The sequence below is a fragment of the Onthophagus taurus genome, chromosome 6, assembly GCF_036711975.1.
Source record: "Onthophagus taurus isolate NC chromosome 6, IU_Otau_3.0, whole genome shotgun sequence".
Lineage (NCBI taxonomy): Eukaryota > Metazoa > Arthropoda > Insecta > Coleoptera > Scarabaeidae > Onthophagus > Onthophagus taurus.
Window position 1 is genome coordinate 13,386,345 of NC_091971.1, and position 24,057 is coordinate 13,410,401.

The window sequence follows — 24,057 nt, forward strand, 5'->3', positions numbered from 1 at the left end:
GGAGCTGTCTTCATTTTTCTAAAGAACACTATAATGGTATTTCACCTGGATTCTTCCAATTTGATTATCGCCTTGGTTTCCAAATTCCGCTAACTGCCGGCTTATTCACATCGTGCTAAAAATGGTAATTTTTATGTTTAGAAATTCGCCCAAACGAGGTAGTACTATTCAGCCGTTTTTGTGTGTATGGTGTTTTTTTTTTGTTTGCCAGTGATCTAATAATGTTTTCTATTGGTTATATTAAAAAATTACCGCTTTAATTAATTATTTGTTAAAATAAAGCCGGCCAAAGACTACTAACTAGTCTTCTAAATTTAATTAAAAATTAGTGTTTGACCAAACGGTCAAATACTAGACGAATTGGTTGTTTTATAATCTCACAAGTACTTATATGTGATTAATAAAATGGAAAAATGTGTAATACCTGTTATTAAAACTTGTATATTTCCGTTTAAGTTGTTTAGTATTTGACCAAAACTTTTATACTTTAAAAGTGAGATACAATCAGTTTAAATATGATTCTTCTTTTGGTCATTTATAGGACACGAACAGGTCAAACACTGAGCTTTTTAACCGACTTTAAATTTTTATAAATATTTAAGCCTAATATAAATATAAGTGTAAATGTTTGGTTCTGTTCTATTTTTTTAAACCTTTTTTATAACAATAAAAGTAATTGAACACACTCAAGCAGTAATCAATCTGTACAATTAAAAGGTTAAAAGGTTTATAGTGGTCAATTATCAAAAAATGGAAAATCTATATGGAAAATTTAGCAAATATGCATCAGGTTAACTTTTTTTCAGTATCAATATGACAGCGAAGCCTAAGTTTAAATATAGCGAAGAAGATCTTCAAATGGCTCTCGATGCAAGAAGTAGGAGTTTATCTTATGAAAAAGCAGTCAAGATGTTTAATGTACCAAAGTCAACTCTTATTTATAAAGTAAAAGGAAAAACACCAATGCAGAGGAAAATGGACCCACTGGCATTTTTAAATTCTGATGAAGAAAAACTACTGGTTGAATGATTGTTTTATTCAGCAGATATTGGCTTTCCTGTTACAAAAACCCAATTGGAAAACACAAAATTTGGGTGAAAAGTTAAGTCAAGAATATTTTGCTGCTGTTTTAAAAGATGTTCTTAAAGAGTCAAAAAATATAAACATTTTTTTTGAACAAAATAGTATGGAAAAATAATGAAAATGAATATTATATTAAGAATCGGTCAAACATTTACGGTTTTAAGGACAAAGACTAGATATTATTGGTCAAGTAATGTAATCAAAGTGGTCAAACACTAAATGCGAAATACTGTTTTCCTTTTTAATTTTTAACAAATATTACTTCATGATGTTACATTTTATAAGTAGGGTAAGTAACTTTAAATGAATCAGATGCGTATGATCATATTTTGATCATTTTATGTAAAGGCAGAGGGATCTACAAGATAAATAATATGGCTCGGTCAAACACAGACATTAAAAAATCCTTAACAGGTCAAACACTGGTGCGTTTACCCTATCTTATTGTTATTTTGGTAAGTTGTTCTACTAGTTCTTCTCCTGCGTTTTTTCAACAATTCATTGGAGATATTGTCCGGGCCTGGGGATTTGTCATTTTTGAGATGTTTCATTTCACTCATCACTTCTTCTACTGTTATTATTAAGAGTTTATTGTATACAGTAATTGTTTACAATTCTTTACATTATTCAAATATTACTTTCACTCCCCACCCTCTTCCTCCATTTCCACGCCCTCGGCTCCTCGGCCCAATCATCCCCTCACCCATCCCTTTGTCTCCTCACCCCCATTACCATTCTCATCCATCGTTTCCCCTCTCCCCCCTCTCCTAAGATCTGCCTTCAGTCCATCTCCTCCTCCCTCAACTCACTGCACCCATTCTGCATGTGTTCTAACGTTTCCCATTCCTCCCTGCACAGCCTACACCACCTCTCCTCATCGGCCATCCAGTATTTGTTGGCTCTCTCCTCGTTTCCACAACGGAACCTAGCCATCAACTTTTTCCCTTCCTCATCTCTTTCCAATAACAAGTATCTAGGCAGCCCCTCCGTAATTATGTCCCTGTATCTTTCGTTATACCTTCCCTCTTTTATTTGTGTCCTTCTTTCCTGTCTCTGCACATCTCGGTCCCTGCCTCTCAACTCCCTCCACATCTCCCTACCCACCCTTCGTCTACTATTTATCTCCGTTACCGAGTAGCCCGCTCGTCTATAATAGTTGTCTCTGTGTCCTTTCCCATATCTGACCTTTCCCTCTCTAATTTCCCTCCAACACTCTCCCAGGATCCCGCAGCTTGGCCTCCCTTCTATTCTTTCTTCATATTTCACTGCCCTCCTGCCCGCCTCCACCCTGACCTTATCCACCTTTACCTCTTCCCTCACTATATACCCCGGTGTTTCTCTCGCCACCCCAAGCAGCCATCTCCAATATCTAGCTTGCACGTCCTCCAGCGGTCCCTGCTCCCTCCATCCCCATACCTCTGCCCCATACATCATCACACTGCTAACCAGACCTTCAAACATAATCTTCCTCGTTGCCACATTCCTTCCAAAGACTCTCTTCCCCCAACCCCATACTTGTCCCATCACCTTATTCGCCTTTTTTGCCATAGCTATCACATGCGACCCCTCCCTGTTATCCTCCCTAAACACATACCCCAAGTAAGTATACTCCCTAACCTCCTCGATCTCCTTTCCCTCCCATCTCCAGTTTTCTGTTCTTTTTCTCCCACCCTTACAAAACTTCATCATCCTTGTCTTCCCCACATTTACTTCCAGCCCCTTCCCCCTAAAATATCTTTCCAATGTCTTTATCATCTCCTTCATCTCCACCGCTTCTCCCGCCATGACCACGATGTCATCCGCGTATGCTAACATATGCACCTTTCTACCTCCCACCACCAATCCTCCCATCTGCCCCTTCCCCAATCTTTCCTCCAGGTCCGCCGTATACAGTGCAAACAGACTTGGGCTCAGCGGACATCCCTGCCTCAGTCCCTTCGTCGTCCAGAACACGTCGCTCAGCTTATCTCCCACTTTTATCCTAGCCATCGTCTCCATGTATATTTCCTTCACTCTCCCAATTAGGTGTTCCGTTATCCCCCTCCTCCCCATCTCCTCCCACAACTTCCCCCTATCCACCTTATCAAAAGCCGCCTTCAAATCTATAAACAGGGCGTACAATTTCCCTCCCTTCTTATCCAGCTCTCTATCTGCCAAATGCTTCAACACATACACGTTGTCGATTGCTCCCCTTCCCTTCCGAAAGCCTGCCTGCCCATCCGGCAAAATTCCCCCCAACTCCATCTCCTCCTCCAATCTTCCCAGCAGTATCTTCGTGTATACCTTGTATGCCGAGTCTAGTAGGTTAATTCCCCTGTAGCTCTCTACACTTCTTCTTCAATCTCCTAAGCACCGCCTCCATCTCCTCTTCTGCTATCTCCTCTCCCCCATCTCCCTCATATCCTCCCAACCCCGTTAGCCTCGTTTCATCCCCTCCCAATAATCTCATAAAGTAACTCTTCCATTCTCTCATGTGTATTTCGCTGATTATCGTCTCCCTACCCTTCTTTCCTTTTTTCAGATACCTCCAGATCTCCCCTTCCCTTGTTATCCCCCTAATCTCTGCCGCCTCCTTCCCCCTCAATTCTGTTTTCTTTCTACTGCATAACTCTCCCACTTTAAACCTTTCCACCCTCTCCCACATTTCCTGATCCACCAATACATAATCAATCACAGATGTCCCCCTCGCCCCGATGTAAGTATACTCCCCTTCCTCTCCTTCCTCTTTATTCCCATTCAGTATCTCCCATCCGTTCTCCTCCACCCATCTCAGCATTTCTGTTCCTTTTCCATTCCGCACAGTATCCTTCGACCGCCGTCGTCCCTCCTCTCCCCATATCTCAACCCTTCCCCAACTGTAATTTGTATGTCTTCGTCTATGTTTATTGTATCTTCTCGTCGCAGTGTATGTCGCTTATTAGGTTGGTCTCTGCTTTTTGAATACATGTCCATGAAGTAGTTTTTCCACCTATCTGCAGAGATGTTATTTATTTGTACTGTCTCGTTTATTTCCTTTTTTTGCTGCTCTGGGCATATTCCATATGCGCTTTGCCATATTGAAAATATTTAAAAATTTCTTAACTTTGAAGGACCATTCTTCTTAGCAATTTAGGGGTTTAGACCAAAAATTTTTACTCTAGCATTTGTGATTAAAATTATGCCACGACTTATAGTCTCCGATATTTCTGGTGGTTTTTATGACCCTCAGAAACAGTAGTGGCAGTAATTATCACCCGGAAAAAGTACCTGGACATGATTTATGATAGGTCCTCCTAGGGAACTAGGTCCAGGGACGCACTTCTTTTTTATTTTATTTTAAATTGAACAAAATAAAACAGAAATGTAGTAAAGAATATAAATTTACTTATACTTAAATGATTTTACAAAAAAAAGCAAGTATTAATTTATAATATAAAAATTAAAACATATTTTTTATAATTATCTTAGAATTAGTGTGAAAAGATAATACATTTTATAGTAATAATCATAAATTATTTAAGCAAATGTACTTTTTAGATAGATTTAAATAAATTGTTGTATTTTCACACAAAGTAATGATATTTAAGTTTTTAAATATTATGTTATTGAAATTTTCGTTAAATAATCGTTAAGAGTTTGGGGTTGTATACAGGTACCCCATCTTTGTTCGTTATATGACTGCAATTAAGTCATAAAAACCACCAGAAATATCGGAAACTATACAGAAACACTCTGTATATTTTTATACAATTTGTTTTCATTGTTTATCTTAAGAACTAAAGGAGATTTTCAAATACTAGTTTTATCATTAAAAAGGTGACTCAACAAGAAACAATATCACGGGTTTTTACTAAAAAAAAATGTTGTATATAAATGAACAAATTTGCGAACTGTTCTATAAGAAATCGAAATCTAACGATTTCGATAAGAGATGATGAATAATTTATAATCTTTAAAGGTATTAAAATTTTTATTAGAAATTCAGTCGAATCAAAAAAAATTATAATAATAAAATAATGATATTATAAAAAAGATAAAATGTATATGTGTGAAAATATTAATCAAAATTTGTTGATGAAATTTTCATACACCATTTCTTTTACCGAAACTTTTATACAAAAATTCCATCACGAATCTTATAAAGGTACCGATCCATGCGTAAAATTAACTCGAACAAGAAATCGGTAAAATTCGCCAGTAGGTAGCTTGAAGTGCACCTTTATTATACTTTAGTACCGTTTACAACCATAAAAAAAAACAAAATAATAAAAATGAAGCAAATTTTTTTCATCGCATACTTTTTAATTGGCTTCTTCATGGATTCAGTGGGGATAGTGTGCAGCAACCAACGTCTGGTTCGAATCTGGATGTAGATCGACTCACAGCAGTCGGTTCCAATCAGTGCTTGAAAACGCGTTGACTGAAGCGGTTTTCTTTTACTATACTCACAGTCAGGTGTCTCAGCGATCCTTTTTTTAACTTCTTCGAGTGTCTCTTTGAAGTTTTGCGGCCCGACATTTAGAAAACCACAAGGTATTTTTTTTTTATTTAATCCATTTAACAACTTTCACAATAACACATAAAATTTTCGTTTGAGTAATTTTATAGAAAGCGTATATTTATGCCAATTGTCTTTTTATTTGTGTTGCTTATGTATCACGTTGGCACTTTAAAGAATTGTTGTACTTAGGCCAATATCTAGATTTAGTTTATTTGCCGGTTCTGTTATAACGTAAAAGATTTTCACTTTATTTGTAACGTGTTAATCTTGTAAACACACACAAGAATAACTAATTGTGACATTTAGTACTCCTTTCAGTATACACAACAAAACATAAGACGCTTCAGTTTCGAAACTTTATACCTCGACGTAAAACAGATTTGCATATGTATATGGTGGTTATCCTGAAGTCGGTATCTTCACCAATTTACTTGACATGACTTTAACTATTTGCTTATTCATGGGAGAAACAGAAAGTTCTCGCGAAATCTAGATGTTACACGAACGAATTTTAAAAATATTCCAAGAATGTTAAATATATCTAAGTAACTTTTTTATCTTAAAACCTCATTCTCTCATAATTTTGCGGTTATCACATTTATTTCGTTTTATTTGAAAGAAATGTTAACTATTTATAAATAGTGAGGTAATGGAAAATGTAAACATCTCATCGTGGCTTTCAATTTTTTTTTAAATTTGTAATCCAAGAAATCCGCGGCGCTACAAATGAGTCACGTAAGAGAGAGTAACTTTATACCCACTACAAATGTTTCAACTTCATGAAGTTGTTTTCCACTTAAATTTGTTTTCTAATCCCCTCTTTTTGGCGTTTGGGCGTGATTGAAATTGTGTTTCCAATTTTCTGGCACCAGTTACTTTAAACACTGTAATAAAATTGCAGTGAGTAATGTGAAAATTTCAAATTCGTTCTTTGAAACAAAAAGAATTGTTATTTGTGATACTTTAAAGACTGGAAGCTAATCATCTCGTAGTATTTAGAGGCCATTATAGCACAGACAGTGTTACCATAACGTCGTCATTAAAGCATCGTTTGCAAAACCTGTTTTCGATCTTGTGTGGTATCTCTTTGCAAAGAATTTAAAAGCTAGAACAAAAAGAATAGAACAAACAGGACGCTTCATTCATTCATTAAATAATGGTTAATTTTATTGGCTTTATTTTATCCATTTATCAATTTCCAATTGAATTAACAAAGATATAATGGTTCGATTGATTCGATTTGGTCGGTTTTCCAGTGCGGTTAACGCAGACGAAAAGAACAAAACAATCGGTTCGGATATATATCTTTCTAAATGTGGGCGTCACAGTCTGCACACAAAGTCAAGGTAACTGCACCGATAGAGTTCTATTTTGTGTTTCATTCCATATAACACACATAAAATTTTATATTATTCAAAGAATTTCATTCACAGCAATGTTTTTATTCATAATATGATGCATCAAAATTAAAACGGAATCTAACTTGCTCTTCCAGTTTTCTTAAACAAAAAAACGTTGTAAATGTTTGTATCTAGAAGCAGAAGCTTTTAATATTACCGTTACAGGAATTAATCAAACTTGTTTACAAATCAAAGCGTTATGTTAAAATACAAGCTTTAGACAATGAATATTCAATAAATTTAATTTGTTCGACATCAAAGTTGACGTATAAAATGTAAAATTCCCAAATTAAACTGCCGGATGTGTCTGTTATAAACAAGATGTTGTTTGGATCTCGTCTCGGAAAGATTTTATTTCGTCGTCACAAAAAAAAATTGTTTCAAATCCCATTCAAGAAATCTATAGATAATTAATCAATAGGTTTCTAGCAGATAACTCTTGTTGCTTCTTTTACCTCAATCATCGTCTTTCTAGTATATTTGTACTCATAGGTATGCTCCCGCATCACTTTCATTGAGGAAATTTAAAAGTGAAAGTGAGTATGAGTGTCTCGCCTTAATCCTTTCTGCCTCAGCAACGCTTTATCTGGAATTGGTTTTATAGCATTAATTAAAGGAGGCGGACCCATCATCAATTAAAGTGTAGATGTCAGTAAAAGTGTAATTTGCTTTCTTTATTTATTGTTAATTTGCCTTGCAAAAGTTTTGCCAAAATATTAATTGAAGTTAGTATCAATTTTCATTAGAATTATGACTTGCTCAATTTTTGCAAAAACGTTACTTGCAGATGTGTTGAATGTACACCCAACTCTTTTTTTACACGGTAGATACGTTCCTTAGAAAACCGTGCAAAAGAAAATCGTGTAAAAAAAGTTATAATAAAATGTATATTACATATTTAAAAAAGAAAAGCTATTTATTAGTTTAAAAAAAAATAGTGCACGTTTATTACGGACTTGACCAAAAGCGCTATTATGCGCTTTTTTTGCTGCTGTTTTTTTGGTTTCTCAATATGCTTATATAATTCTTCCTATCCAGCTACACATAACTTAAGACTACGTTGAAATTTCAATGTACGCTCCATGTCAGGATCATGAGTAAGAAAATGTTGTTCCATACTTGTGAATTAAATCAGCTTTAATAGCTGAACTTCATCTTCTACCTTGTCATTATCGATTTCTTTATTTTCACAAATTGTCATAAATTCGATCAAATCATCTTCATCCAAAGGGCTTTTTCGCATCAATTCATCAATATCAGCCGTTTGAATGTTGTTAAAACCGTTTTCACCAATTGTATTTGATAGAGTTATAATTTCAGAACACACAGCTGATTTTTCTACTACAAAACTTCCACTTTTGACGCATGCTGGCAATATTTTTTTCCAACAAGCATTTAAGGTTGATAGGCGCAATTGTTTAATGGCAACAGAAGCAAGTGTAATGCAATCCATAATCGTAAACTTTCTCCATGCTTCCAAAACAGTCAAATTTGTTTCTTCAAACCTTTTTCTTCCATATATTTCTGGACTTCAAGAACAAAGCAGTTGTTGAACCAATTTGTAAACAGATCAGCCGTCATCCATGCTTTTTTATTCGCCATGAAATGGACTGGAAGTTGTTTAATGTTCTTACCTCTTAATGCTCGTGGCATAAGAGATTTGTTGATTAACAAAGGCTTTCACATTTTATCACCAGATGCGTTACTTCATAACAAGAAAGTCACTCGATCTTTGGCCGCTTTAAAACCACCAGCTGATTTTTCAGATTTTGCTATGTAAGTCCTTTCGAGCATTTTCTTCCAAAACAATCCCGTTTCATCGGCATTAAATATTTGTTCTGGAGTATAACCCTCTTCAACGATTTTTGCTAGTTTATCTGGAATGGTTTTTGCAGCATTTTCGTCTGCTGATGCTACTTCTTCCTTTATTTTTACATTGTGAAATGCGTGTCTTTTTATAAAACCTGTCAGCCATCCTTCATTTGCATTAAATGCCAGTTTCTTCGTTGCCTGAAGACTTGTTGATGGTTCCAATTCCTGAAGTTGGTTATATATTCTAAGTGCTTTTTCTTTTGTATGTTTCCCATCAATAAGTATTCTTTTTGACTGTAAATCTTCTATCCAAAACACCATGTGTTTTTCCGTTTTCTCTAAGAACTTACTTTCGAACCAGAAATTACGGGTTGTCGAATGGAATTCTCATTTTTTCTAATTGTTCTTATAGTCGCTTCGTTTAAACCAAAAGCTTTGCCAACAGATGTAGGACCTTCGCCTTTCTTTAGACAGTAACTAACATTTTTAGTTTAGTTTCTAAGGAAATTGCTTGTCTCTACGGAAGTTGTTGTTTAGGCATTTTATTAAACACAATAACACAATTTAATAACACAATATTGCCTTTTTTAGTAGCAAGGAATTATCATCGTTACAAATAATACACTGGAAATTTCACCATCGAATTAAAAAAACTTTAATTTAAACAACCACTGTTAACACAAAATAAATACTGAATAACGAAATCCTGTGTTCAAGTTGAAGCACAACGAGATAAAGAAAAAAGTGATCATAAAATTCTGGTATCCCCCGTAGTAGACCAAGTTATAAACATGTGACGAGACTAAATAGCTGTATTCAACATTCAGACGTCTTTTGTAATAAATATTGTGTTGTTGTTGCTAATAAGGACTGTACACTTGCTGACAATACAACTGGTGATGACATACTAGTTGCTTTTGCTTCTAATTACTAGTGTTCGTTAAGACTATACTTACTGTGTAGGAGGGATATTCTATTGAATTTGGATTGAGTTGTTTAAAAGTGGCTTCGTGGACACTTTTCAGTAACATGGTGTCTTCTTTAAAATAATAATGTTGCAAGATATATCATTCGACTATGCCCAACACTGCCATTGACACCCCATTCATAAATATTATCATTTGTTCTTACACCTTGTGAGTCAGGTTTAAAAATTTTAAGTTGTACTGTGATCAATCTGTTATGGTTACTTTCAAAAAAGTGTTCGAATTTAATGCTCTTAGACAAAACAAATTGTATGCGCTGATTGTAGATAGATATCCTGGATGTTTAGCTCCATTGCCAATTAGACGTAGAACTACAGATTTGTACAGCGAAAGAGATATACGTGATTGTAGTCCATTTGTAAGCTCTAATCTCATTGGGGCAATAAGGTTTGAGAGACACATTGAAAGTGTCGTTGTGGATCGTTGCCTGGATAGATTGCAACCACAAAAAAATTATAGGTTGTTCCGGCAGTCCATTATTATAAATTAGTATCTTCAATTTATCTCACCTCATTTCTTGATGTTCCAGCTCTTCCAAACGTCATGACCTCCAATAATCCGCCATATTTTCAACTTTCTTAAGGAAAATAATTTTAAATAAAGCTTATATTTGCCATCATAAGATGAAGATATCTTCCTTTCTTTAAATGCAATTATGTAACTAAGATAATTTTATCTGAGCTGCAGCTTATCCATAATTTTACGAAGTCTTTTAATAGCCGTCTTGCATTGAAAAGGTTTCTGTATAATTTTCTCCTTGCCTTAAAACTCCTTGATATTGGATCTCATAGAGGATCATTTAGATAGACTGTACAGGTTTGAGAGACACATTGAAAGTGTCGTTGTGGATCGTTGCCTGGATAGATTGCAACCACTAAAAAATTATAGGTTGTTCCGGCAGTCCATTATTATAAATTGGTATCTTCAATTTATCTCACCTCATTTCTTGATGTTCCAGCTCTTCCAAACGTCATGGATTTATCTTCAGTCACTCTGACCTCCAATAGTCCGCCATATTTTCAACTTTCTTAAGGAAAATAATTTTAAATAAAGCTTATATTTGCTATCATAAGATGAAGATATCTTCCTTTCTATAGATGCAATAATGTAACTAAGATAATTTTATCTGAGCTGCAGCTTATCCATGATTTTACGAAGTCTTTTAATAGCAGTCTGCATTGAAAAGGTTTCTGTATAATTTTCTCCTTGCCTTAAAGTTCCTTGATATTGGATCTCATAGAGGATCATTTAGATAGACTGTACAGGTTTGAGAGACACATTGAAAGTGTCGTTTTGGATCGTTGCCTGGATAGATTGCACCCACTAAAAAATTATAGGTTGTTCCGGCAGTCCATTATTATAAATTGGTATCATCAATTTATCTCACCTCATTTCTTGATGTTCCAGCTCTTCCAAACGTCATGGATTTATCTTCAGCCACTCTGACCTCTAATAATCCACCATATTTTCAACATTCTTAAGGAAAATAATTTTAAATAAAGCTTATATTTGCCATCATAAGATGAAGATATCTTCCTTTCTTTAAATACAATTATGTAACTAAGATAATTTTATCTGAGCTGCAGCTTATCCATAATTTTACGAAGTCTTTTAATAGCAGTCTTGCATTGAAAAGGTTTCTGTATAATTTTCTCTTTGCCTTAAAGCTCCTTGATATTGGATCTCATAGAGGATCATTTAGATAGACTGTACAGGTTTGAGAGACACATTGAAAGTGTCGTTTTGGATCGTTGCCTGGATAGATTGCATCCACTAAAAAATTATAGGTTGTTCCGGCAGTCCATTATTATAAATTGGTATCTTCAATTTATCTCACCTCATTTCTTGATGTTCCAGCTCTTCCAAACGTCATGGATTTATCTTCAGATACTCTGACCTCCAATAATCCGCCATATTTTCAACTTTCTTAAGGAAAATAATTTTAAATAAAGCTTATATTTGCTATCATAAGATGAAGATATCTTCCTTTCTATAGATGCAATAATGTAACTAAGATAATTTTATCTGAGCTGCAGCTTATCCATGATTTTACGAAGTCTTTTAATAGCAGTCTTGCATTGAAAAGGTTTCTGTATAATTTTCTCCTTGCCTTAAAGTTCCTTGATATTGGATCTCATAGAGGATCATTTAGATAGACTGTACAGGTTTGAGAGACACATTGAAAGTGTCGTTTTGGATCGTTGCCTGGATACATTGCATCCACTAAAAAATTATAGGTTGTTCCGGCAGTCCATTATTATAAATTGGTATCTTCAATTTATCTCACCTCATTTCTTGATGTTCCAGCTCTTCCAGACGTCATGACCTCCAATAATCCGCCATATTTTCAACTTTCTTAAGGAAAATAATTTTAAATAAAGCTTATATTTGCCATCATAAGATGAAGATATCTTCCTTTCTATAGATGCAATAATGTAACTAAGATAATTTTATCTGAGCTGCAGCTTATCCATAATTTTACGAAGTCTTTTAATAGCAGTCTTGCATTGAAAAGGTTTCTGTATAATTTTCTCTTTGCCTTAAAGCTCCTTGATATTGGATCTCATAGAGGATCATTTAGATAGACTGTACAGGTTTGAGAGACACATTGAAAGTGTCGTTTTGGATCGTTGCCTGGATAGATTGCATCCACTAAAAAAATATAGGTTGTTCCGGCAGTCCATTATTATAAATTGGTATCTTCAATTTATCTCACCTCATTTCTTGATGTTCCAGCTCTTCCAAACGTCATGGATTTATCTTCAGTCACTCTGACCTCCAATAATCCGCCATATTTTCAACTTTCTTAAGGAAAATAATTTTAAATAAAGCTTATATTTGCTATCATAAGATGAAGATATCTTCCTTTCTTTAAATGCAATTATGTAACTAAGATAATTTTATCTGAGCTGCAGCTTATCCATGATTTTACGAACTCTTTTAATAGCAGTCTTGCATTGAAAAGGTTTCTGTATAATTTTCTCCTTGCCTTAAAGCTCCTTGATATTGGATCTCATAGAGGATCATTTAGATAGACTGTACAGGGTGGTTCAAATTCGATAAGACTTAGAAAAAAAGTAGCTTACACGTCTCGATCTCTTTTTTGAAATAAATTTCAATGTCGAATACCTCAAAGCGCTATCGCCTTTTGTTTTTCCCCTAGAGGCCAAAATTGAAAATATCGTAAAACCAGCAAGTGCAATTATCTTGGTTATTATTATAGGTGGAGTATTATAAGTATAATTTTGTCCCAAATTCCAAACTATAATAAGAATGTGGGTTGCTTTCAGATTGGTTTGCCTTCGAATTAAGTTGCTTTAAGGTTGAATTGCTTTCAGGTTGGGTTGAGATGGTTTGTGTTGCTTTTGGGTTGGGATGATCTCGGGTCTCGGGCTTTATCTAGATCCAAGACCATGGAATAAGGCGATTAATCTCGGGTTGTATTGCTTTCAGATTGGGTGGGTTGTCTTGTTTTTGGGTTGAGTTGTTTTCTGATTGGGTTGGCGTGATCTCGGGTTTAAATCTTTATCCGGTCTGGTAATATAGGGGCAAAAAGATTCAAGACGATGGAATAATTGAATTGGGTTGCTTTCGGATGGAGATGCTCTTGGGTTGGGTTGATATCGAATCTCGCGCTTTATTGGCTCTGATAGTTTAGAAGCAAAAAGATCCAGTACCATGGAATAAGGCTGTTGATCTCGGGTTGAGTTGCGTTCAACCTAAGAGAATTGCCAATTCTTAATTTATCAATTTTTACCATCAAAATTAATTATAATCATAACTCAATAACCATATCCATAGAATATAAAACAATTCAACACCACATGTAATGAAATGAATTCTTTTATTCACGTTCTGTTCGAACCATTTTTAAATTAATCAAATGTTTATTTCAATCTATCATCGTTTTAATCAAATGCACTGGTACAGTATTTTAAGAGAAGTTTATTTGTCTAAAGATAGCATTTCGAGGCGACGTTTGTTTGAAGGCTTTGATTTTGGTTTGTTTAGAAGCCGTAAGCAGCTCGAATTTCTGTTTAGATTTTTACGTACGGGTTAAAATTGACCCAATTGGAATAAATCTCAATCAATTTAGACAACAACGGTCGATTCCCCTCTAACAAAAGTTAAAGAGAAACAATGAAAAGTACAATTTCAAACTTTGATCTTTCTTCCAGTCTACACAAATCTGAAGTGGAAGTTTATTTTAAGTTAAACGAATAAGACAGGAGGTCGATGTACCTTCAACTTAAAATTTTAATATTACACTCATAAAAATGAAACAAAAAAGAAACTTTCTGAAAATGATATTTTTTCCTAAGGATTTTTTATGAGGTAGTTATGTTGTGTTAAATACCTTTTTATTGCATCCAAACAGATGGTCCTAACTTCAAAATTTTGTTTTAATTTTTTTATCTAAAAAAAGTTTCACGATTATTTCCACACCTAGATCCGTCTTGATTCGTTTACATATCGAAGAGTTGGTAAATATTTAACACGCAACTGACAGTGTATGTGTGGGGCCACTATTTTGAAAGTAGACCTGGAGCTTTTCCAGCTAATTGAATTGGAGGAATTGTTTTGCATAAATCATCGGCACTCCGAAAAAAAAGCCGTTAAGAGACTTCCATCGCGTAAAGCCCATCCATTCAAACGTGGGTTTACCCAAAAACTTCACGTGTTAAAATTAAGACAATTAAAGAACAAAAAACTGTTTTATCCTATTCTTATCTTTACCTTTTTTGTTTCAGATTCTTTAGAACAACACAAAAGGAGAAGTAAAAAATGTTAAAACTTTTTTAAAGTTTTTGGTTTGAAGAAAAACAATTTAAAATGAAAACCTTAATAGTATTAACCGTCTTAACAGGTAAGAAACGACATTTGCATATTTTCAATGGGCGGGTTTAAAAATAAAAATCGTAACCTAGGCGGACAACTTGCAGAATGCAAATTACAATCGCCTCCTCACTTAAAATGCAATTATTCGTTCGCCGCGAAGCCTTTTTAATGACGTAGATCATCATAAAAAATAGATCACCCACCTAAAAATAAACACAGGAAAATTCAGTTAGCCTTTTTTTTATTAGCATAAAACCACATTGATGAAGTGTGTATAAATAATAGCAGATTACGTCATCGATTACTGTTATTATTATGACTTTGGCGCCGCCGTGAATTCATTGAAACGTAGTAAATTTTTGTGTCAGAAATTATTTACGCATGTTAAACATTAATTTGATGCTAAAATTTAACTTTATTAACAAAGTTAGAACGTGTTAATTGCTATTTGTATAATCGCGGCCATGAAATTTATGTTTATAGGGTCTAGAAAAAGATTAAAGATTTGGAAACAATTTCGGGATGGTTAGAAATAAATATTTCGACTCACATGTTTAAATTTGTTTATAAACACGTAAAAAGTTTTATATTGATAGAATACTGAATGATTTCCGAAAATAAACTTTTATAAAATATAGCAAATCCATAAAAAAAAAGAAATTAAAAATTGCAAAATAAATTGAGTATAGTCCTAGTATCATTTGACCATCATCAAATAGAATATTAAATTGGAAAATGCTCTATAATTTAAAATTTAATACCTAATAGCAATAGGAGAAATTTTATGTGCATTAATGCAATCTCTTAAAATCATTTGGAAAAGATAGTGCTGGTGTGTGTTCCAGACTGGACGTCGCGCCTTTATTATTTTTGTAGGTACAATAAAGGCGCGACGTCCTGTGTGGAATACACACCAGCCACAAGATCGAAACAGAATTTTCTTCTCCCCAGATGGCTTATTTCTATGTCTTTTAAATTTATAATTCTCTTAAATCGCTCTAAAAAAATTAGAGAGACATAACTTTGAAAAACTGATAACGGAATTCGACAAACTTTTAGCACGGATAATAATGATTTCTTGTCAGCTTTTTTAAATTTTACTTTGTACAATTTCTTCACAACATCATTTATTGAGACAAAACTGATTTCTAATATCTCCTGTAGAAAACTGTACTGTTTTCAGGTGACTAGATACTACTAATGAAAGACTAGATACTGCTATTTGAAGACTTGACGCCGCAATTAAAAGATTAGATACAGCTTGTAGAAGACCAAGAGTATGTAATGCTAAAGAAAGATATATAAAACTAAATATAGATAAAACTTCAAATATTGTTTTAAAAACTAAAAGTGATTTTTCAAAACGGGTTGGTTCATTGGAAAGAGGACACTTTTATTAACACTTTGGGAAATTTTCATATTCATACTCCAAAAACTGGATTTTATACGAATTTTTAAAAGTTAATTGGCGAAAATTGCAAAATTTCAAAAAATTGTCGATTATTTCAAAAATTTATTTCTTAAAAACTAAAAGAGATTTTTCAAAACGGCTTATTGCATTAAAAAGAGGATACTTTAATTAATAATTGGTGATATTTACACAAGGATCCTTCAAAAAATGAATTTTATAGCGAATTTTGAATGTTATCGATGAAAATTGCAACATCGAAAATTTTATCAAAACTTCAAATATTGTTTTCTCAAAAACAAAAAGTTATTTTTCAAAACGGGTCGGTTCATTGGAAAGAAGACACTTTTATTAACACTTTGGGAAATTTTCATACTCATATTCCAAGAACTGGATTTTATATGAATTTTTAAAACTTAATTGGCAAAAATTGCAAAATTCGAAAAAAATTGTCGAACATTTCAAAACGTTATTTCTCAAGAACTAGAAGTGATTTTTCAAAACAGGTTTTTACATTAAAAAGAGGATACTTTTATTAATAATTGGTGATATTTCCACAAGGATCCTTAAAAAAATGAATTTTATAGCGAATTTTGAATGTTATCGATGAAAATTGCAACATCGAAAATTTTATCAAAACTTCAAATATTGTTTTCTCAAAAACTAAAAGTTATTTTTCAAAACGGGTCGGTTCATTGGAAAGAAGACACTTTTATTAACACTTTGGGAAATTTTCATACTCATATTCCAAGAACTGGATTTTATATGAATTTTTAAAACTTAATTGGCAAAAATTCCAAAATTCGAAAAAATTGTCGATCATTTCAAAACGTTATTTCTCAAGAACTAGAAGTGATTTTTCAAAACAGGTTTTTACATTAAAAAGAGGATACTTTTATTAATAATTGGTGATATTTCCACAAGGATCCTTAAAAAAATGAATTTTGTAGCGAATTTTGAAAATTATCGATGAAAATTGCAATATTGAAAATTTTATCAAAACTTCAAATATTGTTTCCTCAAAAACTAAAAGTTATTTTTGAAAACGAGTTGGTTCATTGGAAACAGGACACTTTTATTAACACTTTGAGAAATTTTCATACTCATATTCCAAGAAATGGATTTTATACAAATTTTTAAAACTTAATTGGCGAAAATTGCAAAATTCGAAAAAATTGTCGATCATTTCAAAACTTTATTTCTCAAGAATTAGAAGTGATTTTTCAAAACGGCTTTTTGCATTATAAAGAGGATACTTTAATTAATAATCAAAAGTGATAAAAGCGAAAGTTCTGTTAGTAATGAATGTGGTGATGAATTACAAGCGAAGAGAAGAAAACTAGATGAAACTGCAACAAAAGATTTTATATATCGTATTGGGATTGTTACAATGAGGTTGCTAAAGACAAACCTGATATAAATAAAGTTGTATTCAATGGAAAAAAGTCTTATTGGGGTTGAACTTGATTATTATCTGCAGTGTCCAACACTTAAAAGAGATATAATAATGAGAATTAGAGATATATAATTCCTGTGAATTGTGGAGTACTAAGTAATAGGTTTTTAATACCCGGCTAAAGCCGAATATTTGGGAACTATCCGGTATCTGGCCGGATTTTAAAAAATGGCCGGACATCCTTTCCAACGTTAGTAATCATTTGGAAAAGATAATGCTGGTGTTGTTCCAGACTAGTCGTCGCGCCTTTATTTTTTTTGTAGGTACAATAAAGGCGCGACGTCCTGTGTGGAATACGCACCAGCCACAGGACAGTATCCTCCTTTTAAATATATAATTCCTTTAAATCGCTCTAAAAAAATTAGAGAGACATAACTTTGATAAACTGATAACGGAATCAATTTCCTCACAACATCATTTATTGAGAAAAAACTAATTTCTAATATCTCCTGTAGAAAACTAAGCTTTTGCAGGATGTAATATCTTAAAAAATCAGTTATAACACCTTGATCTAAAAAAAGCAACAAGGATTTTGTACATGTAAATGACCTAACTAGAAAACAGCAACTGGATGAGGAAGTGAATTTTTAGAATTTAAGCTTTTCTATTAACTCACTAATACATTATAAAGGCAGATGCCGTTGTTCTATTAAGCACGTGGATTAGCTGCCAATTATATCAACATTCGTTTCGTAATACTCTCCATTTGAATTTGCACATAATAAAAGTGTGACTCTATTCTTAGCTGATTTACAACGTTATGGAAATTAAATTGAGTTTAAAATTTTTCAAAGGATCCTCTGCTCGCTTGAAATTTATAGTTTTTGCAATTTATATCATCCAAAAAATGACAATAAAGTTTCTTGGTATTCATAGATCTTCAATTTAATATAATTTAGTATTCATGTCACGAATTTCATGATGTATTTATTAATATCTTATCGTGAATTAATTTATGCCAAATATCTACTCCGGCAACTCATTTCCATTTACGGAGCAAATCAAAAATTTTTTTCAATTAACTTTATCAATGCACCTGTATCTAAATAGCAATACAAATGTATTACAAAGATGGGACTAACTTTAGAAAACAATAAGAAATGATAGAAAGCAAATTCAATTTTGAACGCACATTAACACCACTAATCATAGTGTTAATAAAGTAGACCGAAAATTGAAACCATTACAAATTAGTCCTTAGAACATGGAGACGTTTGTTTTGGTGTTTAGTGCAACTGTTACTGATAAGTTCTTTCTCAAAGATCGAATGTAGGACACAAGTCAATGACGTGTTGGGTTCTGTCCATCCAGGCCCAAAGAAGGTTACTCCAAGAGAATTCCTCTTAGACTCTATTTAGTTGTCCAGCAGGGAATTCAACAGATGGTATTCATTTATATGGGTTCTATGCCTTCTTGTCATTCTTTATTCTCTGCTATCTAGAAGAATATCGGAAAATTACATGTGTAGTTAGGATGGTTATTACTTGAAAAGAAGTGGAATACTGGAACTGGACTAGATAAAACTCTTCTAATAAAAGACTAGATATAGCTTGCAGAAAACTAGATCGGTATGGCAGAAGAATAGATACTGCTGATAGCGGGCTAGATACTACTAATGAAAGATTAGATACTGCTAATTAAAGACAAAATACTGATAATAGAACAGTACGTATTGCTAACTGAGGACTTGAAGCTGCAAATAGAAAACTGGATACAGTTTCTAAACGACTGGATAGTGATGGCAAAAGAATAGATACTGCTGATAAAGGACTGGATACTACTAATGAAAAACTAGATACTGCTAATGAAAGGCAAGATACTGATAATGAAAGACTAGATACTGCTAACTAAAGGCTAAACGTTGCAAATAGAAGCCTGGACACAGCTAAATACTGGACAGTGCTGACAAAAGAATAGATACCTCTGGTAGAAAACTAACTATTACTATTGAAAAACTAGATACTGTCAATGAAAGGCTAGGCGTTGCAAGTAGAAAACTAGATACAGTTTGCAAAAGACTTAATACTTCTGATATACTGCAGATACTGCTTATGGAACACTAAAAACTGCTTATGAAACACTAGATACTAGTAATAGAAGACTATATACTGCTTGTATATGATTACCTGCTGTTTACAAATAGTACTTGTCATGCTAGCAAAAGTCTGATGAATACTGTGTACAGAAGATAAGGTATTACAAATGGAACGTATTGATACTTTATGCTATATCGTATATGAAGTTATATAAAACACTTATGTGTTAAAATAATAAACGATTTATATCAAAACTTGATACAAATATTCATATTTGATTAAATTAGGTAATTGTATTTTTAAATTATGGTGTTTACACACATTGTTACGTACATGTAAGCATTTTCTAGAAGCGGTCAATATTTACTCGGAGCACATCAAAATTTGTATATTCATCAAAATTTTAAGGTCGAAGTTTTGAATGATTGCTTTCTAGGTACTTTGTATACAGAGAAATTATATCGTTTTGCAAAACAATCGGCGTAGTATAAAGATTAATTAATGTTTTAAAATGGTTTAAAATTTCTTTACAACTAAGAAATGTTTCAAAAAAATTATTTTCTATAAAAATACTACTATAATTCTTTTAGGCTTTTTATAATCATAACATGAGTTTATAAAAAATGACATTCAAATACGTTTCTGATATATTTTTATTGTTGATTTTTTTTATGCACAAACAAGAAAAGTGATAGTTGACTATAATAGCATTAGAAAAGCGATGAGAGTGTGTTGTTGCTTCGTTTGGCTTCGCAGATGGCGACCTCAAGTATTAGGGTATCTGTTTTACCACTACTTTTTATTGCTACTAGATATAGATTGCAGAAAACTAGATCAGTATGGTAGAAGAATGGATACTGCTGATAGAGGACTAGATACTACCAATGAAAGGCTAAGCGTTGCAAATAGAAGCCTGGACACAGCTAAATACTGAATGAAAACTAGGTACTAGTAATAAAAACTAAATACTACCAATGAAAGACTAGGCGTTGCAAGTAGAAGACTAGATGCAGATTGCAGAAGATTAAATACTTCTGACAGAAGAATAGATATTGTTCATTAAGGGTTAGATGCTTCAAATAAAAGACTACATATTACTTGCAAACGACGAGATACTGTAGGTAAAAAAGTAGATATTGCTCTTTGAGTTCTGGATACTGCTAATAAAGAGTTAGGCGCTACAAATGGAAGATTTGAAACAGTTTATAAACGACTAGGTACTGCAAGTAGAAAAGTATACATATACTGTTTTTAAATTACTAGATACTGTTAATGAAAGATTAGATACTGCTTATGATACACTAGAAGCTGCTTATAAAAAACTAGACACTAGTAATGGAAGACTATATACTGTTTGTATAACAAAAGCCGGATAAATACTGTATACAGAAGATAAGATACTAGAAATGGAACATATTAATAATTTATGTTATATCATATATGAAGTTATATAAAATACTTAGAAATGTGATCATCAAAAGTGCCATTTCCGGTTGATCGATTTATATCAAAACTTGATACAAATATTTATATTTGATTAAATTAGGTAATTGCGTTTTTAAATTATTAAATAATTTTCTATAAAAATACTATTATATTTCTTTTAGCCTTCTTATAATTATAACATGAGTTTATAAAAAATGACATTCAAATACGCAAGCCTGTGATATATTTTTTATTGTTGATTTTTTACGCATAAACAAGAAAAGTGGCGACCTCATATATTAGGGTATCTGTTTTACCACTACTTTTTCTTTTGTATTACATCATCTTGCTAGATTGACAGATGATAATTTATTGGTATTGTGTAACTAAAGAATGAATTGACGAAGTGCCAATTAGTTACAAATTGCTACATTAATAAAATGTGAGAAAACCTAATTTCTTACGAATTGGGGTGTTAAATAATTGTTTGTCGTTGTCTCTCATTAATAAAGATAGCGAGTACATTCGTATTAATGAAAAGACATTCTATGAAAAGACCGTGGGATCATCAAACATTGGAAGTCTGTCAAACGTAAAACGTTTTTAAACAACACAACAAATTTTTTAGTAATCGGTTTTGGAACACATTGTGTTCCTGATATTTAATATCTTCCGTTTGTAAACAATCTCAAATATCAGTAGTTGTCCGTATGTTTTCAGCCAACCCTACCCAGAAGTAGTGTCTAAAAATAACACACAATATCGTATGTAAGCATTACGGAACCACCAGTAAGTTTCCATCAGCACCATGTTGCTGGTATTCTTCTGCAATGGATGATATTCGGAATCAACCGGCATGTCAATAAGGTATTAAGCATATTTCTCGCAATTTAATTGGAAACAGATAAGGCTGATGTTCAGGATTTCGTGATTTTCTCCTCGAAAATAGAAACTAAACTTTCAGCTGATCGCTGAGCTGAAACGAAAGATGAATCTTGGGATTAATTTTTCGTAATTCACAAGGTAAAAACTGTCAATCATCCATATTGGGTTAGATTTGCCAAATCCCAAAAACAATTGTGAAACTCCCAAATTCACTAATATGATACTTTTCTAACAAAATAATTTTTTCATTGGCATCCGTTTTTGACATAAAAAATTTCTCCTGATTTATCAGCTAGACTATACTTGTGCCATTCATTTCATATGAATTAAAAACGGTGTAATATCTTTTTGAGTTATTTTGTATCCTAGAAAATCTATTGTTATTTTCGAGCGTTAGCGGAAAGTTAGTTTGTTGAAAGTTAGACCATTGATTGGTCTCTGGATTATGATGCAAGTTGGAGAAAACCTTTACTTGACTGAGGTTTCTTTAAGTTTTGCAGAGTTGAAACTTTCCATTTTCCTTGAATACTATCTTAATCAGCGAACTATAATAGAATCAGCTCGCCTTAATGTTAATCCCAACAAGCATTTATTTGCTTAACTCACGATGACTTATTTGTTTATATGCCTTTTGAAAAAATTTCGGGCGTTTCAAAAGATCTTTCAAATTTTATTTCCAACACTTTTTCATAAAACTATTGTTGTTTGAGTTTAGATATCATTTATCATTTTAAAGAAGAATAGAAATTAATACATAAATTTTTTCAAACTGTGATTATTTTATAATCATAAACCTTGAATTTATTGAATTATAATGTGATTATAATCGCAACACAAAAAATAAAAAAGTAATAATTAAAAATTTATATTAATTCTATAATAATTGTTCAAAAAAGATTTTTGTGATTATCGAATTCCAAACATTACATTCTCAGACGAGATCGGTATTAGAAAAAAAATCTCAATAAATTCTAAATCTATCTTTAGAATCTTCTGTCTTGTACTTGTACTCGTTGTCATTGATTTTTGTTCTTTTTGGCCTCATTATAAATCGTAAACGTTTCCTTTGCGGTGTTAACATGCCTCTATCGAAAATACTTGACTGGCGATTACTCGTTTCGTGCTAACCAAAGAGATTATACCGTATATGGTGTGGATTAAAACGTGACATTACCTTAAATAACCAGGTCAAATTGTAATATTATCGTTGGTACAAATCTAGTTTTCTTTTCTTTTTAAACGGTTAAATTGGATGGAAAAGAGAAATTTCTGTTCAGAAAAGAAAAAGCTTGCAATTAGTGGAAATATAATAATTTCAATTCATTAAATCGAATTTCTATACGGTTTTTTTTCGGTTATTTGATTATATAATAAATTGTTTTAAATTTAAAAATAAAATAGATATTTTCTGCTTGGAAATGTACAAATGGTTGTTTGAGATTTTGAACGTGTTTATTTGAAGGCGTCGCCCAAAAACTGGACGTACTCAAGGTAAATGGTCGTGTTTATGCAAAACCGAAAGTGGAACGAACATAATCGTTACTAAAACATCTTTTATTTGGATTTTGCAAAGCGGATTCGCAATTTATTTTGATTTAATATATAAATATGTTACATTATTTATAAAGGTAATTTTTTCTTATTTTACTCATTTTATTTTTTTCTTCTTTTTTTAGTTATCGTTAGTGCCGATTTTTATAAGAACCAACGAAGACAAAAACAACCAACGAGTTTCTTATGTCCTCCAAATTTTGTGAGAACAAAACATAACAAATGTTACTATTTTAGTAGAAACGCCGAAAGTTTCGACCAAGCTTATTGGTCTTGCGTCTCCAAACAGAGTACTTTAGCTGTCATTAGAGGGAAGAATCAAGATAAAACATTGAGAAGATTGTTAAACAAAAACAAAATCCGTAAGTATTTGTTATTTATTAAATAATTAATATTTATCTAAAGCTTTTTCTTTAATCGTAACCCCAAAGAGAAAGTTTACGATAATAAATTTACGATTTTTTTTTGCAAATCAATTAACAAGTAAAACTCCTTTAAATATATTTAACGCGGGCTGGGTTTATTTCAAGTTCCAGTAAAATACTTTTAACCACACAGCTGCTGCGTGTAATTTTTTTCTTTTTTTTTAAGAAATTATCGAGATACATAAATCTTGCGACTGTGAAAGGGTATCATTACGTTGCATGAGACCCACCTCTTAAATCGTGACCACAGATAAATACCGAGCTTAAATAT

At 32.7% G+C, this 24,057-nt stretch overlaps 2 protein-coding genes across 3 annotated transcripts in view; one reads left to right on the top strand and one right to left on the bottom strand.

The window, feature by feature from the left end:
• LOC111420194 (uncharacterized) overlaps window positions 1-24,057 on the top strand; it is a 135,855-nt gene that overhangs the window by 106,642 nt on the left and 5,156 nt on the right. Inside the window, exons 1-3 of one of the 2 annotated variants that reach the window (XM_023053124.2) lie at window positions 5,207-5,595; window positions 14,513-14,628; window positions 23,487-23,723. In XM_023053124.2, the coding sequence (XP_022908892.2) occupies window positions 14,595-14,628; window positions 23,487-23,723 (271 nt within the window). In that variant the 5' untranslated portion in view covers window positions 5,207-5,595; window positions 14,513-14,594. Of the gene's footprint in view, window positions 1-5,206; window positions 5,596-14,512; window positions 14,629-23,486; window positions 23,724-24,057 lie in introns of those variants that run through there. The other variant, XM_071196953.1, reaches the window with a different exon arrangement.
• On the bottom strand, window positions 8,671-9,096 carry LOC139429976 (tigger transposable element-derived protein 1-like). Its single transcript, XM_071196495.1, has one exon. It carries the CDS (start codon window positions 9,094-9,096, stop codon window positions 8,671-8,673), a length of 426 nt encoding a protein of 141 aa, XP_071052596.1.

What these genes read in the sequence shown, in the direction of transcription:
- LOC139429976 (XM_071196495.1), bottom strand. Translation starts at nt 9,096, where the DNA reads ATGGTGTTTTGGATAGAAGATTTACAGTCAAAAAGAATACTTATTGAT.